The 21,752-nt window shown below is 46.1% G+C and overlaps 1 protein-coding gene across 1 annotated transcript in view; it reads right to left on the reverse strand.

The window, feature by feature from the left end:
- The window catches only part of LOC122556180 (phospholipid scramblase 1-like), an 84,825-nt gene that overhangs the window by 15,622 nt on the left and 47,451 nt on the right, over positions 1-21,752 (reverse strand). The window contains exons 2-5 of the mRNA XM_087993925.1: positions 14,946-14,993; positions 8,418-8,767; positions 3,151-3,193; positions 859-1,079 (exon numbers count right to left, since the gene is read on the reverse strand). Of these exons, the coding sequence (XP_087850051.1) occupies positions 859-1,079; positions 3,151-3,193; positions 8,418-8,767; positions 14,946-14,958 (627 nt within the window). The 5' untranslated portion in view covers positions 14,959-14,993. The remainder of the gene's footprint in view (positions 1-858; positions 1,080-3,150; positions 3,194-8,417; positions 8,768-14,945; positions 14,994-21,752) is intronic.

Below are 21,752 nucleotides of genomic sequence, written 5' to 3' on the forward strand. Positions count from 1 at the left end.
AGAGAATGAGAGAGAGAAAATAAGAGAGAGAGAGAAAATAAGAGAGAGAGAGAATGACAAAGAGAGAGAGAGAAAATAAGAGAGAGAGAGAAAATAAGAGAGACAATAAGAGAGAGAGAGAATAAAAGAGAGAGAGAATAAGAGAGAGAATAAGAGAGAGAATAGGAGCGAGAGAGAGAGAGAGAATAAGAGAGAGAATAAGAGAGAGAATAAGAGAGAGAATAAGAGAGAGAATAAGAGAGAGAATAAGAGAGAGAATAAGAGAGAGAATAAGAGAGAGAATAAGAGAGAGAGAGAGAGAGAGAGAGAGAGAGAGAGAGAGAGAATAAGAGAGAGAGAGAGAAAATGAGAATGAGTGAGGGCGAGAGAGCCAGCCACCTTCCCATCTGCACGTTGATGACATCAGTGGTAGGAAAGTCCATGGATTTAGTCCTTAGCCTGATTAAAGAGATGGCTTTGAGAAAGTTGTGTTTAGAAGTGTGCTGGTTCGGGTGGATTGGCCATGGGAAATTGGCCCTAGTGTCCAGGGATGTGCAGGATAGATGGGTTAGCCATGGGGAACAGAGATAGGGTTGGGAGGGTGGCTGGTGTTTGTCTGGGTGGAATGCTGTTTGGAAAGTCTTTATGGGCCAAATGACCTCAATCAACCCTGTAGGGATTCTGTGATTAATGGGACAAGGGGTTTGAGGAGGAGCTGCAGAGACCGGGACTACAGTAGTTCAGTACTCGGCTGGCACTAAAGGTTAAAAAAATAAGGCCAACAAAAGCAGAAGAACATCTAAGGTGGGAGGGAAGTGGGTCAAGAAATCATACAGAACATTACAGCTGAAGTAATCATCTCCAAGACCAGTCACTCACCTCCTGTAAGCAACACGGACAGCAGCAGCCAGCACATCTCAACGGGCGGTACAGATTAATCACTTCCTGTCCTAAATTGTCAAGAATCTTCATGTCAAAGGAACGGAGGTTCCCACAGCAGTTCCGATTGCAGAAGTCATTTTCCTCAGCAGCAAAATAGACCAGCTGGCCAAGACTGTTCTTAATCTGATATTTGTTATTGGTCTCGAATCCAGTTAAGACTAAAAGCAAACATAATGGTGGAAATATTGGGAGATTAGCAAAGAAAAGCTGTTGACTTCAATGCCCATCATTGTGCCAACGATAAGGAGTATAGTTTGGGGAAAGCACAAAGCCCACAGTACAGGATAAAGAGAGTGAGCGGACTGGGAAGCTGATCAATTGGGTGGACAGAAACCGGAGAGGATGGTGCTGGAAAAGCACAGCAGATGAGGCAGCATCCGAGGAGCAGGAGAGTCGATGTTTTGAGTATAAGCTGTCTACAGGCTCATTCCTGATGAAGGGCTTTTGCCCGAAACGTCGATTCTCCTGCTCCTCGGATCCTGCCTGACCTGCTGTGCTTTTCCAGCACCACACTCTCAACTCTGATCCCCAGCATCTGCAGCCCTCACTTTCTCCTGGATAGAAAGCAGCAGCTTCCCCTTAGTGGAAGGATTGATAGCAAGGGGGCAACATTTTAAGGTGAAATACAGCTGGCTTAAAAAGGGGGTTTGAGGGAAAATGTTTTCACTCAGAGGGTGATGGGGCTTTGGAAGGCACTGCCTGGGAGGGGTAGTTGAGGTAGGAGACATGGTTTAAAAAGCCTGTAGAGTTTAGCAAATCAATACCTGTCTGGTGTCGTGCAATGTTTGATCTAAATCAATGCAGAGCAAAGGGGAAAAGTTCACAATCATTTCTCTGTTTACTTGGGTGAGACACCATAATTAGAATAATAGAATACAGAAAAGGCCCTTCAGCCCATCGAGTCAGCACTGATTCTAAATGTACATTCATTGCACTTTCCTGCACTTGGCCCATAGCGTTGAATGTTATGACCCTTCGCGTGCTCATCAATGCACTTTCTAAAGGTTGTGAGGTTTCCACCTCATCTACCCCTCCCAGGTAGTGCCTTCCAAACCCCCACCACCCTCTGAGCGAAAACATTTTCCCTCAAACCCCATTAAGCTAGTTGCATTTCACCTTAAAATGATGCCTCCTTGCTGTTAACCCTTCCAGTAAGGGGAATGGCTACTTTCTACATAGTCTACCCATGTCCCTCATTATCTTATACACCTCTGACAGGTCCCCGATCGGCCCCCTCTGCTCGAACAAAAAAATGGAGAAAGTGAGAACCACAGATGCTGAAGTGTAACAGTCAAAAAGTGTTGCGCTGGAAAAGCGCAGCAGGTCAGGCAGCATCTGAGGAGCAGGAGGACCGACATTTCAAGCATCATTCCTGATGAAGGGCTTATGCCCAATACATCGTCTCTCCTGCTCCTCGGATGCTACCTGACCTGCTGCACTTTTCCAGCAACACATTTTCAGCTCTGATCTCCAGCATCTGCAGTCCTCACTTTCTCCTGTCTTCCTCACTACCCTATTAACTGGTCCAGCCATCTTCAGGGTTCTGTGAACAAACACCCCGAGATTCCTCTCAGCTTCCTAGTGTCCTGCCATTCACTGAGTACTCCCTTGTCTTGTTACATCTTCCAAACTGCATCACCTCCCAGTTTTCAGGGTTGAATTCTATCTCTCTCGGATCTGCCCAACTGCCCAATCTGTCTGAATTCTTGTGGAGCCTCAGACGAGAAGGCATCGGAGCGGAACGAGGCCATTCAGCCCATCGATTCTGCTGCTATTCAATCATGGCTGACATTTTTACTCAAGCCGTCTCAGTTCACTAGATGGCTGGTTTGTAATATTGAGCGACATGAACCGCAAAGGGTTCAATTCCTGCATCAGCTGAGGTTCCCACAATGCTCTCTCATTCCCAAACTTTCCCTTTCCCTGAGACATGGTAATCCTCAGGTTAAACCACCCACAGTAAGTAAGTGAGAGAGCAGCTCTATGGTCTGGTAAGACCAAGGCATCATGGCTTTTACTGATCAGAATGCTTTCCATTAAAAGATGCAGGACAGATTTTGTAGTTCTAACTACATGGTAATAATTCAAGTTGTGTTACACAATCTCATCCATCAATCGAACAGGATTTGGAGTTCAGCAAATGAACGAAAATCAGGCAGGATGTTTATTTTGAGCTGAATTACCCTCATCCAGAGCTGAATTCATACCTTGAATTTTATTGCAACATACCTTCCAACAGCTCCACCTGCTGATGAACCAGAAGCTGGTCTACCTGTGACAGAAACAAAAAGTTGAGATCTTCTTTATAAAGAAAATGCAAGAGGAAATTGTAATCTAAATGAAAAGGTGAGCAGTGATGACGAATAATTGCAGAGAATGCTGGAGAAATTCAGCAGGTCTGGCAGCATGTGTGGAGAGAGAAACAGAGTCAACATTTCGAATCCACCATGAATCTTCTTCAGGCTCTTCAGTGGCTTCTAATGAAGAATCATACGGGACTTGAAATGTTAACTCTCTCTCTCTCTTCTATCCCACCCCCCTCCAACAGATGCTGCCAGATCTGCTGAGTTTCTCCAGCATTCTCTGTGTTTGCTTGGATTTCCAGCCTCCACAGTGCTTCACTTTTACACAAAGAACAAACAATCATTTTATTCAGATCATCCTCAATCAGTGATTTTGACCATTTGGGATCATTTGGAATAGTTGATATTGGAACTATACCTGTCAATACAAGAGTTAGAATTATATTTACTGCAGTTTCCAGCTAATCATTTAATGTGCCGGGTCTAAAATTGTGGACAAGTTTGAGCAAATAACTGTTAATATAGCAGACATTTTGTCAGAACATAGAACAATACAGCACAGAACAGTCCCTTCAGCCCTTGATGTTGCGCCGACCTGTGAACTATTCTCAGCTCATCCCCCTACACTATCCCATCATCATCCATGTGCTTATTTAAGGATTGTTTAAATCTCCCTAATGTGGCTGAGTTAACTACATTAGCAGGTAGGGCATTCCATACCCTTACCACTCTCTGAGTAAAGAACCTGCCTCTGACATCTGTCTTAAATCTATCACCCCTCAATTTGTAGTTACGCCCCCTTGTACAAGCTGACGTCATCATCCTAGGAAAAAGACTCTCACTGTCCACCCTATCTAATCCTCTGATCATCTTTTATGTCTCTATTAAATCCCCTCTTAGCTTTCTTCTTTCCAATGAGAACAGACCCAAGTCTCTCAGCCTTTCCTCATAAGACCTTCCCTCCAGACCAGGCAGCATCCTGGTAAATCTCCTCTGCACCTTTTCCCAATGCTTCCACAACCTTCCTGAAATATGGCGACCAGAACTGGACACAATATTCAAAGTGCAGTTGCACTAGCGTTTCGTATAGTTGCAGAGAGAGAGAGACAAAGAGAGTGAGTGAGAGAGAGAGACAGAGAGAGCCTGTTTCCACACAGCTGAACTAACTAGTTGTGGGCTGAACTGCTCAGCTAGAGAGCTGACCACTCCCCTTTCATTATATAAGTCCCTTCTAAAACATGACCACTTTGGCCTGAAGTCTCATCTATTTACATATAAACAAAAGGCCTCTCAATACTCTTTAATCTCTGTACCAAACCAGTCTAATTGAAGCCAAGAACATTTTATAACCCTCTGGAAAAAAAAACAAGGGCACAGTACCCTTGAGGAAAGGAACAGCTTTTAGAAAAAAAAGGGACCAGCTTTGTGACAGACATGGGTGAGCTCTGAACTTTTATTTGCTCAGTTGGATATCTTCCGTGCAAAGTAATCTACCAAGCACCTTTAGACAACCAAGAATTCCATTTAACCAGATTGATGGTTCCCTGATGAGTCCTGTGCTCTCTCTGTCCGTACAGGAAGTTACTCTAGTTATCTACTTACATATAGTCTTATGGAACCTCAAATAGCCATGCTGGAGTTTAACATTAATCTAGATGGCGATGATATATCTAATGCACATGAGGTCTGGAAGATGTGTCAAACACACGAGCAACCATCTGTGTTGGTTTGTGTGAGTTCCTCAGTTCCAACTGTTCCATGAAGTTACTTTCCTTTCCCTGAAATTCTCGTTCTTCTTAAAGACATTCCTTAAACCTAGGGGTCTGTGTGACCTTTCGGAGGGTCAGTGTGGCCTTGTTGGGCTGAAGGGCCTGTTTCCACACTGTAGGGATTCTATGAACTGATTGTAATTCTGTTCTTCTCTCAGTTTGGACACCAGCCATAGAATGGCAGAGTAGTCCTGGATTGCCAAGCTATTTCTATTTCACACTGATATTCTTGACACTAACCTGCTCGGAGATATTATGACACAGTAGAAAATAGTTGAGACATGAAGCTGGACCTCCTAGTTCAGAGGTCAGAGCGCTACCATTTCACTGTAAGAGCATCCTCCCACAGTCTCTAATACTTTCACCTCTTTGATCAAGCTTCTTGCCTCTGGCTCAGTGGTTAGCACTACTGCTTCACAGCGCCAGGGACCCGGGTTCAATTCCAAACTCGGGCAACAGTCTATGTGGAATTTGCATGTTCTCCCTGTATCTGCTTGGGTTTCCTCACACAGTCTAAAGATGTGCGGGTTAGATGGATTGTTCATGCTAAGTTGCTCATCGTGTCCGGGTTAGGGTGGATTAGCCATGGGAAATGAAAGGTTATAGGGTGGGTTTGGGCAGATGGACTGAATGGCCTGCTTTCACACTGTACAAATTCTATGATTATCCAAATCGAGTCTTCTGGCTTGGTTACAAATTTCTCTTGGAATACCTTTCTCAAGCATCTTGGGGCTTACAGCAATGCTAAAGGTGTGATTAAAGACAAGATGTTGGTATTACTTTTCTTGAAAGATTTGGTTTTCCAAGAGTTGGGTTTTCAGCTAAGGATAACTGCAGCCTGATAATTACTGTCTGTGATGTTAAACAGTCAGGGGGTTTTAGTGGAACACCCTTTTGCCGATAAACATAATGCAGATGTTAAGTTACTCATTTGAAGTAGATTATCTCCTGCACTACAACATGAGACAGAGGAACACCAGAGAAAGGTGTCACAGAGAAATATGAATGGCAGGAATTTGGCTAAAGGACCAGTGAATAAAACATGTCCTAACTGGTGAGTGCAAATTGAAACATGCCTTCATGCTGCCTGATGCAAAAACCTATAAAAAGTGGTGAAGGGGCATGGTTTTAAAATGCCGTACGACAGCAAATGAGATTTGGCTTCTCTTATGAACGACAATTGAAATGTTGTGTGCAATTTTAAACAATCCTTTATAGAAATGATATTGGAGAAATAGTACAGGATGACTCAGTTTTTGAGGGATCTCAGAACAGCGGCATTGATTGAGTTTCCACACGCCAATCATGAAAGGTGTCCAAACAATTGCAATGTTTAGGGCTAAGATGGATGTTACAAGCCCTTCCCTTCAACACTTTCAATGACATTATATTGCAGTTTTGTCAGTATGTGGGGAGTGCACAGGAGCCCTGTCTTCCCTAACTGGTAAACATGAAAATGTTCATTGGAAACATTGACTGTTACAGTGTAGAACGAGGCATGTTGGCCCATTGTGTTTGTACCAGCTTATGGAAGCTAGGCCCACTCTCCAGCCCCATCTCTGTAGCTCTCTAGATTCATTACTTTCAAATATTTATCCAGTTCTTTTTTGCAACCTTCTACGGAATCCGCCTCCACCATTCTCCCAGGCAGCACATTCCAAATCTTAACTAGGGGGCACATTTTTAAGTTGAGAGGAGAAAGATTTTAAAAAGACAGAGTCATAGAGATGTGCAGCACGGAACAGACCTTTCAGTCCAACCCATCCATGCCGACCAGATATCCCAACCCAAACTAGTCCCGCCTGCCAGCACCCGGCCCATATCCCACCAAACCCTTCCTGTTCATATACCCATCCAGATGCCTCTTAAATGTTGCAATTGTACCAGCCTCCACCACATCCTCTGGCAGCTCATTCCATGCAAGTACCACCCTCTGCGTGAAAAGGTTGCCCCTTAGGTCTCTTTTATATCTTTCTCCTCTCACCCTAAACCTATGCTCTCTAGTTCTGGACTCCCCGACCTCAGGGAAAAGACTTTGTCTATTTACCCTATCCATGCCCCTCATAATTTTATAAACCTCTAGAAGGTCACCCCTTAGCCTCGGACGCTCCAGGGAAAACAGCCCCAGCCTGTTCAGCCTCTCCCTGTAGCTGAGATCCTCCAACCCTGGCAACATCCTTGTAAATCTTTTCTGAATCCTTTCAAGTTTCACAACATCTTTCCGATAGGAAGGAGACCAGACAGTGGTCTAACCAATGTCCTCTACAGCCACAACATGACCTCCCAACTCCTGTGCTCAATACTCTGGCCAATAAAGGAAAGCAAACCAAACGCCTTCTTCACGATCCTATCTACCTGTGACTCCACTTTCAAGGAGCTACGAGCCTGCACTCCAAGGTCTCTTTGTTCAGCAACACTCCCTAGGACTTTACCATTAAGTGTATAAGTCCTGCTAAGATTTTCTTTCACAAAATGCAGCACCTCGCATTTATCTGAATTAAACTCCATCTGCCACTTCTCAGCCCATTGGCCCATCTGATCAAGATCTTCTTGTCTTGCCCTTGAAGACTTTTTATCTCCACATGAGAGGTAATTGTTTTTACACAGAGGTTGGTTTGTGTATGGAATGAGCTTCCTGAGCAAGTGGTGGATGTGGGCATAATTACAATGTTTAAGAGGCATTTGGATGGACACATGAATAGGAAAAGTTTGGAGGGAAATTGGCCTGGAGCAGGCAGGTGGGACTAGTTTAGTTTGGGATTATGTTTGGCATGGACTGGTCGGACCAAAGTGTCTGTTTCCGTACCGTAAGGGGAGAAGGCAGGTACAATGAGTTGAGAAACATATTAGTCATGACCAAATGGTGGAGCAGATTTGATGGGCTGAATGGTCTTATTCTGTTCCTCCATCAAATGGACTTATGAAAGCTGGAGGAGCAGCACTGCATTTTCTGTACTTTATAGTTTTGAGATCTCAACATTGGATTCCACAGCGTTACACCCCAACCACATGAACGTCTACCTATCCTTCTTTTCTCATACATGTCCCCTCTTCCCCTACCCTCAATGGTCTTGTCTTGCTTGCGTCTCATTTACTTTGCTCTTAGTAGAGAGGAACCACTATGTTCCCTTTCACACTTCGATTTACACAAGCATAATTTCTCTTCTACCGCAGTTAGCAATCCTTTTGTCTTTTGCAATGGGTGTCAACACCATCTGTTTCCTTCAAATCTTCCCTGCCTCTGTCAAAAGCACCATCTTCCAACTGTTTCTGAAGCAGAGTCATACCAGACTCGAACCACTCACTCTGTTTCTCTCCCCTCAGATGCTGCCAGACCTGCTGAGTTTCTCCAACATTCTCTGTTTGTTCAAGGTTTCTGCTTGATCAACACGATTGAGAGGATCTCATCCAAATGGTCACTTACCTGTGTGAGATACTCCAGACCTGGTGGGCAATTTGGGATCCCAGTTGGCACTGGCATCAATGGAATACTGCCTGGTCCGAGAGGAGCTGGATTGCCGTAGACCCCAGGTGCTTGGACGACAGGCTGCTGGGCAGTAGGCAGATATGCCCCAGGTGGGTATGCCCCTGGCGGATAGGCATTAGGAGGATATGCACCAGGTGGAAAAGCACCAGGAGGGTAGGCTCCATACGGATAGGCTTCAGCTGGAAAGACTGTAGCAGGCTGTGCCCCAGGTGGCTGAGCGACAGGAGGCTGTGGCTCAGGAGGTTTAGTAACAGGCGGCTGGGCCTCAGATGACTTAGGATTGGTTTCTAAAATCAAACAAGGCATGAACAAGCAAGATATAGAAATGTCTTTACAAATCAAACCTTACCACATATAGTGCAAGCACCTATTCGCCAGAACCCTCCGGTTTCCTCCCACCATCCAAAGATGTGCAGGGTCAGGTGAATTGGCCATACTAAATTGCCAGTAGTGTTAGGTAAGGGGTAAATGTAGGGGTATGGGTGGGTTGTGCTTCGGTGGGTCGGTGTGGACTTGTTGGGCCGAAGGGCCTGTTTCCACACTGTAATCTAATCTAATCTAATCTAATCTAATCTAATCTAAAACCCAGCAAGCAAACCGCCCTGCTAATCCAACACACACCCCGTTTGTGTTAATGCTCCCTGGAAGAAGTCATGCTTGACTTGAAGCTGTGACGATGAACTGCCACACAGAAGGCGGTGGAGCTCAGGCCATTGAGTATATTTCAGATGGAGATAGATAGGCTCTAGATTGCCAGGGGTATCGAGAATTACGGGGAGAAAGCGGGAGAATGGGGTTGAGAAACTTATCAGGTAAAAACAATGACTGCCGACGCTGGAAACCAGATTCTGGATTAGTGGTGCTGGAAAAGCACAGCAGTTCAGACAGCATCCATGGAGCAGGAAAATCGATGTTTCGGGCTAGAGCTCCTTGGATGCTGCCTGAACTGCTGTGCTTTTCCAGCACCACTAATCCAGAATTGAGAAACTTATCAGCCATGACTGTATGGCGGAGCAGCAGACTCGATGGGCTGAGTGGCCTAATTTCTGCTCCTATGTCTTCTGGTTATTTTGTCCTTGGTTTTTTTTAAAAAAGAGAAGTTATAAGGCAGAGGTGCAAAACCAGCTACTGAAGGTGACTTGTGTAAATAACTTGTGAGGCCTCGGAATTTTGAAAATAAAATCTCCTGAATGTTATGGCCAGCTCTCATGGATCAGGATTTCTGGGTTTTGGTTTTGTCAGTAACATTAGCAACTGTTTAGGGTGTCAAAGGGTTTGGCAGCTTCAGTAAATGCCTCCTAGCTGCTGTTTTCTCTGAATTCTCTCGGTGTTTTATTTCTACTGGATTAGAGAACTGCATTTGAGAATCTGTGTCTGAATTCGCCTTTTTTGCCAAGGGGTATGTGGATGGGATGTTACTGTATTGGGAGCGTTAATTAGTACGAGGAAGTATATCGATTAATCAGATAAATTTTCCCAATAGTTAAGCCATTATAAACTCCTCTTTCTTTTGGTTGTATTTTAACTATAGTGTTTAAATAAACTGGGCTTTGCTTAATGTTGAAGAGATTGACCAACTCGCATCACATCGGGAATACAGCACTCCCCATCAGCCTTTTAAATTCAGAAAACATTCAGGTCAACCTTCTTAAAAACATTGAGGGAGTCAGGTCTGGTCCACATCAAGGCGTTAACCTCGGTTCTCACCAGTTGTTGTGAGCAGACCTGCTGAGTATTTCCCATGCACCAACTTCAGACTGTGCACAGGAAATACTCACTCTGCCTGTGGGCATTCACACACACTGAGTCTGCGGGCACCGATACTCACTGTGCCTGTGCGCACCGATACTCACAGTGCCTGTGCGCACCGATACTCACAGTGCCTGTGCGCACCGATACTCACAGTGCCAGTGGGCACCGATACTCACAGTGCCAGTGGGCACCGATACTCACAGTGCCAGTGGGCACCGATACTCACAGTGCCAGTGGGCACCGATACTCACAGTGCCAGTGGGCACCGATACTCACAGTGCCAGTGGGCACCGATACTCACAGTGCCAGTGGGCACCGATACTCACAGTGTCAGTGGGCACCGATACTCACAGTGTCAGTGGGCACTGATACTCACAGTGTCTGTGGGCACTGATACTCACAGTGTCTGTGGGCACTGATATTGTCTGTGGGTACTGAGACACAGTGCCCGTGGTCACTGACACTCACTGTGTCTGCGGATACTGCTATTCACCGTGTCCGCGGGCACTGACACTCACCGTGTCCGCGGGCACTGACACTCACCGTGTCCGCGGGCACTGACACTCACCGTGTCCGCGGGCACTGACACTCACCGTGTCCGCGGGCACTGACACTCACCGTGTCCGCGGGCACTGACACTCACCGTGTCCGCGGGCACTGACACTCACCGTGTCCGCGGGCACTGACACTCACCGTGTCCGCGGGCACTGACACTCACCGTGTCCGCGGGCACTGACACTCACCGTGTCCGCGGGCACTGACACTCACCGTGTCCGCGGGCACTGACACTCACTGTGTCCGCGGGCACTGACACTCACTGTGCTATCAGGCACTGACACTCACTGTGTCTGTGGGCACTGATACTGTGTCTGTGGGCACTGATACTGTGTCTGTGGGCACTGATACTGTGTCTGTGGGCACTGATACTGTGTCTGTGAGTACTGATAGTCACAGTGTCTGTGGGCACTGATACTGACTGCGTCTGTGGGCAATGATACGGTGTCTGTGGGCACTGATACTCACTATTTCTGTGAGTACTGACAGTCACAGTGCCTGTGAGTACTGATACTGAGTCTGTGGGCACTGATACTCACAGTGCCAGTGGGCACTGGTACTCACAGTGTCAGTGGGCACTGGTACTCACAGTGTCAGTGGGCAGTAATACTATGTCTGTGGGCACTGCTACACACTGTGTCTGTGGGCACTGATACTGTCTCTGTGGGTACTGTGACTCAGTGCCCATGGTCACTGACACTCACTATGTCTGCGGGTACTGATACACTGTCTGCGGGTACTGATACACACTATGTCCGTGTGCACTGATACTCACTATATCTGTGGGTACTGATACTCACTGTGCCTGTGGGCACTGATACTCACTGCATCTGTAGGCACTGTTACTGAGTCTGTGGGCAATGATACTCACTGTGCCTATGGGCACTGATACTCACTGCATCTGTAGGCACTGTTACTGAGTCTGTGGGCACTGATACTCACTGTGTCTGTGGGCACTGATACTCACTGTGTCTGTGGGCACTGATACTCACTGTGCCTGTGGGCACTGATACTCACTGTGGTTTGGGTACTAATACTCCATTACCTTGTTGTAGAATTCTCAATCAGTGGGAATAGTTTTGTCTCCCTTTTTTTTTTCCAGTTTACATGTTGAACACTTCCATAAGATCACCCCATTCGTTTCCAAATTCAAGAGAAATCATGTCGAATCTGTATAAGGTTCTAAAGAAGGGTCACTGAACACAAGATGTTTACTCCGTTTCTCTCTCGTTAGATGTTACGAGACCGGCTCATTTCTCCAGCTACTCCTCTTTAGGTTTCAGGTTTCCATTATCCCAAAACCAACGGTGGACAATCTCTGGCATGTGCACGTTTTAGAATCTGGATTAGTGGTGCTGGAAGAGCACAGCAGTTCAGGCAGCATCCGAGGAGCAGCGAAATTTCCAGCACCACTGATCCAGAATCCGGTTTCCAGCATTTGCAGTCATTGTTTTTACCTCGTATGTTTTAGAATGCTACCTAAGAGGATTTATTTTGGCAGGAAATAAAGCAGGGGGAACCGGGAAGGAGTGAACTTTCAGTGTAAGTAAACCTGTGGCTTGGTGGTTAGCACTGCTACCTCACAGCGCCAGGGACCCGGGTTCAATTCCAGCCTCAGGCAACTGGCTGCGTGGAGTTTGCACATTCTCCCCGTGTCTACGTGGGTTGCCTCCCACAGTCCAAAGACGTGCAGGTCAGGTGAACTGGCCACGCTAAATTGTCCATAAATGTTCAGGAATGTGTAGGTTTGGTACATCAGTCAGGGGTAAATGTAGAGTAATAAGGGAATGGGCCTGGGCACTTTACTATTTGTATAGTCGGTGTGGACTTGTTGGGCTGAAGGGCCTGTTTCCACACTGTAGAGATTCTAAACTCTGTGAAAATGTCTGTAATGCCGAGTCAGGAAGCTGTTCCATGATTTCTGTAGCATTAGTCAGCAGATGGCAGTGTTTCATTCCGCTGGTCACAAACCCAGAGGCCCTAAGCTCTCTGGTCTCCAATATTTGCAAAGTTCACAAGATACTTTCAGAGTTGATAGGAGCCAATATAACCAGTTGCCTGCCCATCCTGATCTCTGCCCAAGTGTGTGCTGCTGGACTTACACAAATCCTGGTGGACAATTGGGTCCATTGTCAAACCACCTCCCCAGGAAACTTTTATCTGCATAGGCTCAACAGGTTTGGGACTCAACTTATTGGAGGGGAAACATGGGATTCTTCGGTGAAGTCACTTGACCATAGCGCACAGATATGTGAATGTTCGGTACACATGACGAAGGAGAAGCACTCCAAAAGCTCATTATTTCAAATAAACATGTTAGACTATAACCTGGTGACTTCTGACTTTGTCCACCCCAGTTCCACACCAGCACCTCCACATCATGTTCCGCCTCATGGGAGATTCCAGGAGCAGAGGGAATAGGCTCAGAATTAAGGGGCACAATTTAAGACTGAGAGGAGGAGGAATTTCTTCTCTCGGAGGGTTGAGAGGCTTCGGAACTCCTTGCTGCAGAGAGCAGTGTAGGCCAGAGTCCGCGTGTATATTTAAGACTGAGAAAGGTAGATTCTTGATCAGTCAGGAAATCAAGGGTTAAGGGGAAATGGCAGGAAAGGCTGAGGCACTTGGGGCTGTTTTCATTGGAGAAAAGAAGGTTTAAGGGTGACTTGATAGAGGTGTACAAGATGATTAGGGGTTTAGATAGGGTTGACCATGAGAACCTTTTTCCACGTATGGAGTCAGCTATTATGAGGGGGCATAGCTTTAAATTAAGGGGTGGTAGGTATAGGACAGATGTTAAGGGTAGGTTCTTTACTCAGCGAGTCGTGAGTTCATGGAATGCCCTGCCAGTAGCAGTGGTGGATTCTCCCTCTTTATGGGCATTTAAGCGGGCATTGGATAGGCATATGGAGGATAGTGGGCTAGTGTAGGTTAGGTGGGCTTGGATCGGCGCAACATCGAGGGCCAAAGGGCCTGTACTGCGCTGTATTTTTCTATGTTCTATGTTCTATGAAAGTGGGGGACGTCAAATGAAAAATGTTTGTTAAGCAAAGGGATACGGCCAAAAGCAGGTCGATGGAGTGAGGCCATAGATCAGACACTGAATGCTAGAACAGACTCACGGGGCTGGAGTGTCCTGTTGTTAAGGGCCATTGTGCTGGTCATTGAGAGAATGGGACCACAATTGGTGGAGGTGTCTTGAGGAAACGAGGGAGGGTTGCTAAAAAGGCACTGAGAAGGAAGAGGAAGGAAATGGGGTGGACTGAGCCAGGAGCAGTGGCTGCTATCGCACTGCATAGCCAAATTAATGTTAATCATTTTACTTTCTAAAAAAAGGATGCCAGATCCTCATGTTCTTCCTCGGTTGCTATTGGAAATCGGAGCTGAGCCTTCCCATGATGCTCTCTCAATCCAAAGTGACTAAACTCCATACGCTCACAGTTGGTTTGCACCAGACTTCTTTTGTTTTAAAAACACAGCATCGCTTTGAAATTCTGCACATTGAATATAAATAATATCAAATTTTGTAAATAATTATTGGGGTAGTGATCGGTTTTGGATGACAATGCATGATGGGCATATCACAATCACTGTCAGTGATGATATCCCATTTGATATTCAGAGAGTTCTGATATCTTCAATGGAGCTGTGTACTGGGTAGGACAAATAACAGACCAGTCACATACACCATTCATTACAGGTCAGGAAGCATCTCTTCCCCATCAACTTTAATATGCAATTCCTATCAGCCAGTTACCAAATACATTTACACAATGCTGAAAATGTGTTGCTGGAAAAGCGCAGCAGGTCAGGCAGCATCCAAGGAGCAGGAGAATCGACATTTCGGGCATGAGCCCTTCTTCCTGAAGAAGGGCTCATGCCCGAAACGTCGATTCTCCTGCTCCTTGGATGCTGCCTGACCTGCTGCGCTTTTCCAGCAACACATTTTCAGCTCTGATCTCCAGCATCTGCAGTCCTCACTTTCTCCTAGGACATTTACACAATGGAAAGGTGTCTGTTTTGAAGATAGAAGCCTTTATCCAAAACACTATTTTCTTTCCCCTGATATTGCTGAAGTTGTTCAATATATCCTACTGGGATTTCTCTGTTTTTCAAACAAATTGGCATTCTATTCAAGTTCAGTTTATCTCTGTTTCTTACCTGAGTCAGCCATCAGTCAGTCAATGCACTCTCTTTCACAGGGATCAACTAGAGAAAGGAAACAGAGAAAGATTATCATTTCTCCCAGATGTCTCCACGATTATCCATTTCAAAGACCACTTACACACGAGTTGAAGCCTTAAAATTGTAGCAAACACAGATCAAGAGGAGGCCATTCAGCCCTTTGAGCCTGCTGTGCCATTCAATATGATCACGGCTGATCATCCCAACTCAGTCCCCTGTTCCTGCTTTCCATCCATTCCCTTTACGCTGAAGAATTATATCTGAAGGCTTTCAGGACAGATGCAATACTTTGGCCTCAGTTGCTTATGGCAGAGAATCCTATGGGCTCCCCACCGAAGAACCACCTCCTCATCTCAGTCCTGAATGGCTGACCCTTGTATCCTTACAATGTGACCTTTGGTTCCGGACTTCCTGGTCATTGGGAATGTCCATCTTGCATTAACCTTGCCTCAGTTTAGGAGAATTCTCGATAAAATTCCCCATGCGTTTTTCTAAACTCGAGTGACCTGCTCTCTCCCCGTTACCTCAGCCTCACCATTTCAGGAATTGGTCTTTAGACCTGGAGTTAAACGGCTCTCTGGTGTGGCGTGGAGTAGGAGGCTTGTTTGAGCAGTCATGAAAGCGGGTGACGTGCTGTCTGTGTGGAGCTGAGCTCCCTGGTTGGATGGTGAAGACCTGGAACAACCTCCAGATACAGAAGCTCCAGAAACAGGATTTCTGCTGGCAGACCCCAATGACAGAGTGTTTAGCCGTGGGATGAAGGAGACGGATGCTTTTGCAAGGTTTGTAGCTCAGGTTGAGGTTTAGGGTGTAGGTTTACTCGCTGAGCTGTAGGTTTTATATCCAGACGTTTCATTACCTGGCTAGGTAACATCATCAGTGGCGACCTCCAAGTGAAGCGAAGCTGTTGTCTCCTGCTTTCTATTTATATGTTTGTCCTGGATGGGGTTCCTGGGGTTTGTGGTGATGTCATTCTCTATGTCTTTCATAGAAAAAACCCAATGCACTACTCGCAGACACCAACACCTACCAACAAGTGGCGCTAGACCCGACCCCGCAACTAGGAAACAAAATTACATATCTCCTAAAACAATTACACAATTCTGTTCAATTAAACAAGACGGAATTCCAGAAAATGAAACCAGACGGGACCAACACCCCATGATTCTACGGACTACCAAAAATCCATAAACCAGGAGTCCCCCTCAGACCTATAGTCTCACTACCCGGAACACCAACTTACAGACTGGCCAAAGAACTACACGCAAGACTGAAATACCTAGTAGTAGAAGACTGAAATTCCTGTGGCGGCACGGTGGCACAGTGGGCGGCACGGTGGCACAGTGGTTAGCACTGCTGCCTCACAGTGCCAGAGACCCGGGTTCAATTCCCGACTCAGGCGACTGTGTGTGGAGTTTGCACGTTCTCCCCGTGTCTGCGTGGGTTTCCTCCGGGTGCTCCGGTTTCCTCCCACAGTCACAAAGATGTGCAGGTCAGGTGAATTGGCCATGCTAAATTGCCCATAGTGTTAGATTAAAAAAGGGGTAAATGTAGGGGTAGGGGTGGGTTGCACTTTGGCGGGTCGGTGTGGACTTGTTGGGCCGAAGGGCCTGTTTCCACACTGTAATCTAATCTAAATCTAAGTCACAGCACTCCATCCACTCCACCCAGGAATTCCTAAAAATCATCAAAAACACCAAAATAGAGGAAGACGAAGCAATGATCTCATTCGACGTAACAGCACTGTTCACCTCCATCAACATCGACCTGGCAAAGGAAACACTTACCACACTTTTAGCAGAGACCATCACACACACCCCAACCACCATCACTCACATTACCAACGAAAACATCATGAAGCTAGTGGACCTGTGCCTCACCACCCACTTCACCTTCAACAACATAGTCTACAAACAAACCAACGGCACACCCATGGGATCTCCGCTATCAGGATTCATAGCAGAAGCAGTAATGCAAAGGCTAGAACAAACAGCCCTACCAACCATCAAACCAAAAATCTGGGTCCGCTACGTAGATGACACCTTTGTCATCACAAAACGAAACTAGAAGAGACATTTAACATCATCAACAACACCCTCACAGGCATAAAGTTCACCAAGGAGGAAGAAACCGACAACAAACTCGCATTCCTGGACGTCACAGTCGAAAGAAAGGACAAGGGAGAACTACAAACCTGCATATACAGAAAACTGACAAACACTGACCCAATACTTAACTACACCAGCAACCATCCCAACACACACAAACAAAGCTGTATCAGAACACTATTCCAACGAGCCACCACACACTGCAGCACAGACGAACTTCAGAAAACAGAGGAGAACCACCTATACAACGTATTCAAGAAGAACGGATCCTCAAAAAAATACAGTGCGCAGATTCCTCAGGAACAAACCACGACAAGCAGACCAAACACAGCCAGAAACTCTAACCACCTTACCATACATCAAAGAAGTCTCAGAAATGACAGCCAGACTACTGAGACCCCTCGGAATCCTAGTAGCACACAAACCCACCAACACTCTCAAACACTAACTAACAAAAAGACCCAGTACAACCCATGGACAAAACCAACATCATCTACAAAATTCCATGCAAGGACTGCCACAAACACTACGTAGGACAAACAGGAAGAAAGTTAGCCACCAGGATACACGAACACCAGCTAGCCACAAAAAGACACTACCCTCTCTCCCTCGTAGCCCTACACACGGATGAAAAAAAACCCACCAATTCAACTGGGACAACACATCTATCATGAGACAGGCTAAGCAAAGACCTGCCAGAGAATTCCAAGAGGCCTGGCACTCCAACCACAACGCCATAAACAAACACATTGATCTAGAAAACATCTATCAACCCCTCAGAAAACGAACAGGAAATGACATTACCACAAACCCCAGGAACCCCATCCAGGACAAACATATAAATAGAAAGCAGGAGACAACAGCTTTGCTTCACTTGGAGGTCGCCACTGATGAGGTTACCGAGCCAGGTAATGAAACGTCTGGATATCAAACCTACAGCTCAGCGAGCAAACCTATACCCTAAACGGGTGCTTCTGAATCATCCAAGACTAAGTCATAGTAGTCCACAGCATCATGTGACTTAAGACTGTAAGATCAGAAGATGTGGGGCAGAAATAGACCATTCGGTCCATTTTGTCTGCTCAGCCATTCAATTAGATCATGGCTGATCTCTTAATCCTCAACTCCAGTGATATGCTTTTCATGCAAGGTTGACGATTTACTGACACAGTGCCCTTCAGTCTTGGAGGGCCCATTCCATGATTCCTCTTCTCACAACTTGGAAAGGCTAACCCATTCTGTGTGACATAATTGCACAATAAGTGAGCAGCTAACAGCAAGGTGCAGTATACAACATTGACTCCTCCCAATACTGCTCCCCCCCCCCCCCTCACTTAGTTAGAAGGGACCGAAAGCAGGTTGGCTTGATGGCATTGAAGAACATTCCTTCTCATTTCATCAGCTTAATCAGACCATAAGATGCAGGAACGGAAGTAGGCCATTCAGCCCATTGAGTCTGCTCCACCATTCAATCACATCCTGGCTTATCTGATAATCCTCAAGCCCACCTTCCCGCCTTTTCCCAATAACCCTTGATTCCCTTCCTGATTAAAAATCTGTCTATCTTAGCCTTGAATAAACTTAATGACCTAGCCTCGACAGCTTCTGTGTAAAAAGATTTCCACTGATTCACTACCCTCAGAGAAGACATTTCTCTTTATCTCTGTCCTAGATGTTTGACTCCATATCCGGAGATGATCCATTAAGTGAAACAACTTTTCCACATCTACTCGGTCAAATCCCCGAGGAATCTTGCATGCTTCAATCAGGTCATCTCTCAATTCTTCTAAATTCCAATGGGTTGAGGCCTAACCTACTTAACCTATCACCAGATAGTCCCTCCATTTCTGGACCAGCCTAGTGAACCTTCTCTGGACTGCCTCGAACGTCAGGATATCTTTCCTTAGCTAAAAGGCCTGAAAGTGTTCACAGTGTCCCAGCTGCAGCCTGACTAATGTCTTGTGTAGTTTTAAAGAAGCTTAGAGAATAAGGGTCACTACTGACATTACCATTAATTCAAAGTTTGTGCAAAGATTTGTAGCTCGGGTGCTCGTTGCTGTGGTTCTGTTCGCCGAGCTGGAAGTTTTTGTTGCTAACGTTTCGTCCCCTGGCTAGGCGACATCATCAGTGCTTGGGAGCCTCCTGCGAAGTGCTTCTTTGATGTTTCCTCCGGTGTTTATAGTGGTCTGTCCCTGCTGCTTCCGGTTGTCAGTTTCAGCTGTCCGCTGTAGTGGTTGGTATATTGGGTCCAGGTCGATGTGTTTGTTGATGGAATTTGTGGATGAATGCCATGTCTCTAGGAATTCCCTGGCTGTTCTCTGTCTGGCTTGCACTATGATAGTAGTGTTGTCCCAGTCGAATTCATGTTGCTTGTTGTCTGCGTGTGTGGCTACTAAGGATAGCTGGTCGTGTCGTTTCGTGGCTAGTTGATGTTCATGTTTGCGGATTGTTAGCTGTCTTCCTGTTTGTCCTATATAGTGTTTAGTGCAGTCCTTGCATGGTATTTTGTACACTACATTCGTCTTGCTCATGTTGGGTATCGGGTCCTTCGTTCTGGTGAGTTGTTGTCTGAGCGTGGCTGTTGGTTTGTGTGCCGTTATGAGTCCTAGGGGTCTCCGTAGTCTGGCAGTCAGTTCCGAGATGCTCCTGATGTATGGTAATGTGGCTAGTCGTTTTGGTTGTGGTATGTCCTTGTTCCGTGGTCTTTCTCTTAGGCATCTGCTGATGAAGTTGCGCGGGTATCCGTTTTTGGCGAATGCCTTGTATAGATGTTACTCTTCTTCTTTTTGCAGTCCTGGTGTACTGCAGTGTGTTGTGGCCCTTTTGAATAGTGTCCTGATGTAGCTTCGTTTGTGTGTGTTGGGGTGGTTACTTTCATAGTTTAGGACTTGGTCTGTGTGTGTGGCTTTCCTGTATACCCTTGTAGTGAATTCTCCGTCTGGTGTTCTCTGTACCACCACGTCTAGGAATGGCAGTTGGCTATCCTTTTCTTCTTCTCTCGTGAATCGGATTCCTGTTAGTGTGGCTTTGATGATCCGGTGTGTTTTTTCTATTTCCGTGTTTTTAATGATTACAAACGTGTCATCGACATACTCATCAACGCCACACTCACAGGAATCCGATTCACGAGAGAAGAAGAAAAGGATAGCCAATTCCTATTCCTAGACGTGATGGTACAGAGAACACCGAACGGAGAATTCACTACAAAGGTATACAGGAAAGCCACACACACAGACCAAGTCCTAAACTATGAAAGTAACCACCCCAACACACACAAACGAAGCTGCATCAGGACACTATTCAAAAGGGCCACAACACACTGCAGTACACCAGGACTGCAAAAAGAAGAAGAGGAACATCTATACAAGGCATTCGCCAAAAACGGATACCCGCGCAACTTCATCAGCAGATGCCTAAGAGAAAGACCACGGAACAAGGGCATACCACAACCAAAACGACTAGCCACACTACCATACATCAGGAGCATCTCGGAACTGACAGCCAGACTACTGCGACCCCTAGGACTCATAACGGCACACAAACCAACAGCCACTCTCAGACAACAACTCACCAGAACGAAGGACCCGATACCCAACATGAGCAAGACGAATGTAGTGTACAAAATACCATGCAAGGACTGCACTAAACACTATATAGGACAAACAGGAAGACAGCTAACAATCCGCAAACATGAACATCAACTAGCCACGAAACGACACGACCAGCTATCCTTAGTAGCCACACACGCAGACAACAAGCAACATGAATTCGACTGGGACAACAATACTATCATAGGGCAAGCCAGACAGAGAACAGACAGGGAATTCCTAGAGGCATGGCATTCATCCACAAACTCCATCAACAAACACATCGACCTGGACCCAATATACCAACCACTACAGCAGACAGCTGAAACTGACAACCGGAAGCGGCAGGGACAGACCACTATAAACACCGGAGGAAACATCAAAGAAGCACTTCGCGGGAGGCTCCCAAGCACTGATGATGTCGCCTAGCCAGGGGACGAAACGTTTGCAACAAAAACTTCCAGCTCGGCGAACAGAACCACAGCAATTACCATTAATCAACATTACCTTAACAAAGCCCCTCAATAATGGGTCAGCTTACGCCTGCAAAAGTGAATGAAAAAATACAGTCGATTCTTGTCCTCCATTAGAAAGCATGGTGCTGGAAAAGCACAGCTGGTCAGGCAGCATCCGAGGAGCAGGAGAATCGACGTTTCAAGTATAAGGTCTTCACCATTCCGGATGAAGAGCTTATGCCTGAAATGTCGACTCTCCTGCTCCTCGGATGCTGCCTGACCGGCTGTGCTTTTCCAGCACCAAACGTTTTGACTCTGATCTCCAGCATCTGTGGTCTTCACTTTCTCCCCCTTGTCCTCAGTTATACTTGTCTCATGAATAAAACTAGGTGGCTCTTGTCATGATCTTGGGCTGGGGTAGTGTTCACTGTCAAAGAGGCATCTCACGCTTAAAAAAAAGCAATCAGTAAGTGGTGACCCAAGCTGGGAGGGGACAGGGCTGTGATACCTGGATGTTAGTAGACACAGGCGAGACAGCTGTTGCCAACTAACTTATCAAGTTAAAAGCAAAATACTGTAGACGCTGGAAATCTGAAACAAGGCGTTCTGAAGCAGAGTCATCAAAAGGGATGT

Source organism: Chiloscyllium plagiosum, unplaced genomic scaffold, assembly GCF_037043375.1.
Source record: "Chiloscyllium plagiosum isolate Xiang-an unplaced genomic scaffold, Cpla_swu_hap1 HiC_scaffold_13, whole genome shotgun sequence".
Lineage (NCBI taxonomy): Eukaryota > Metazoa > Chordata > Chondrichthyes > Orectolobiformes > Hemiscylliidae > Chiloscyllium > Chiloscyllium plagiosum.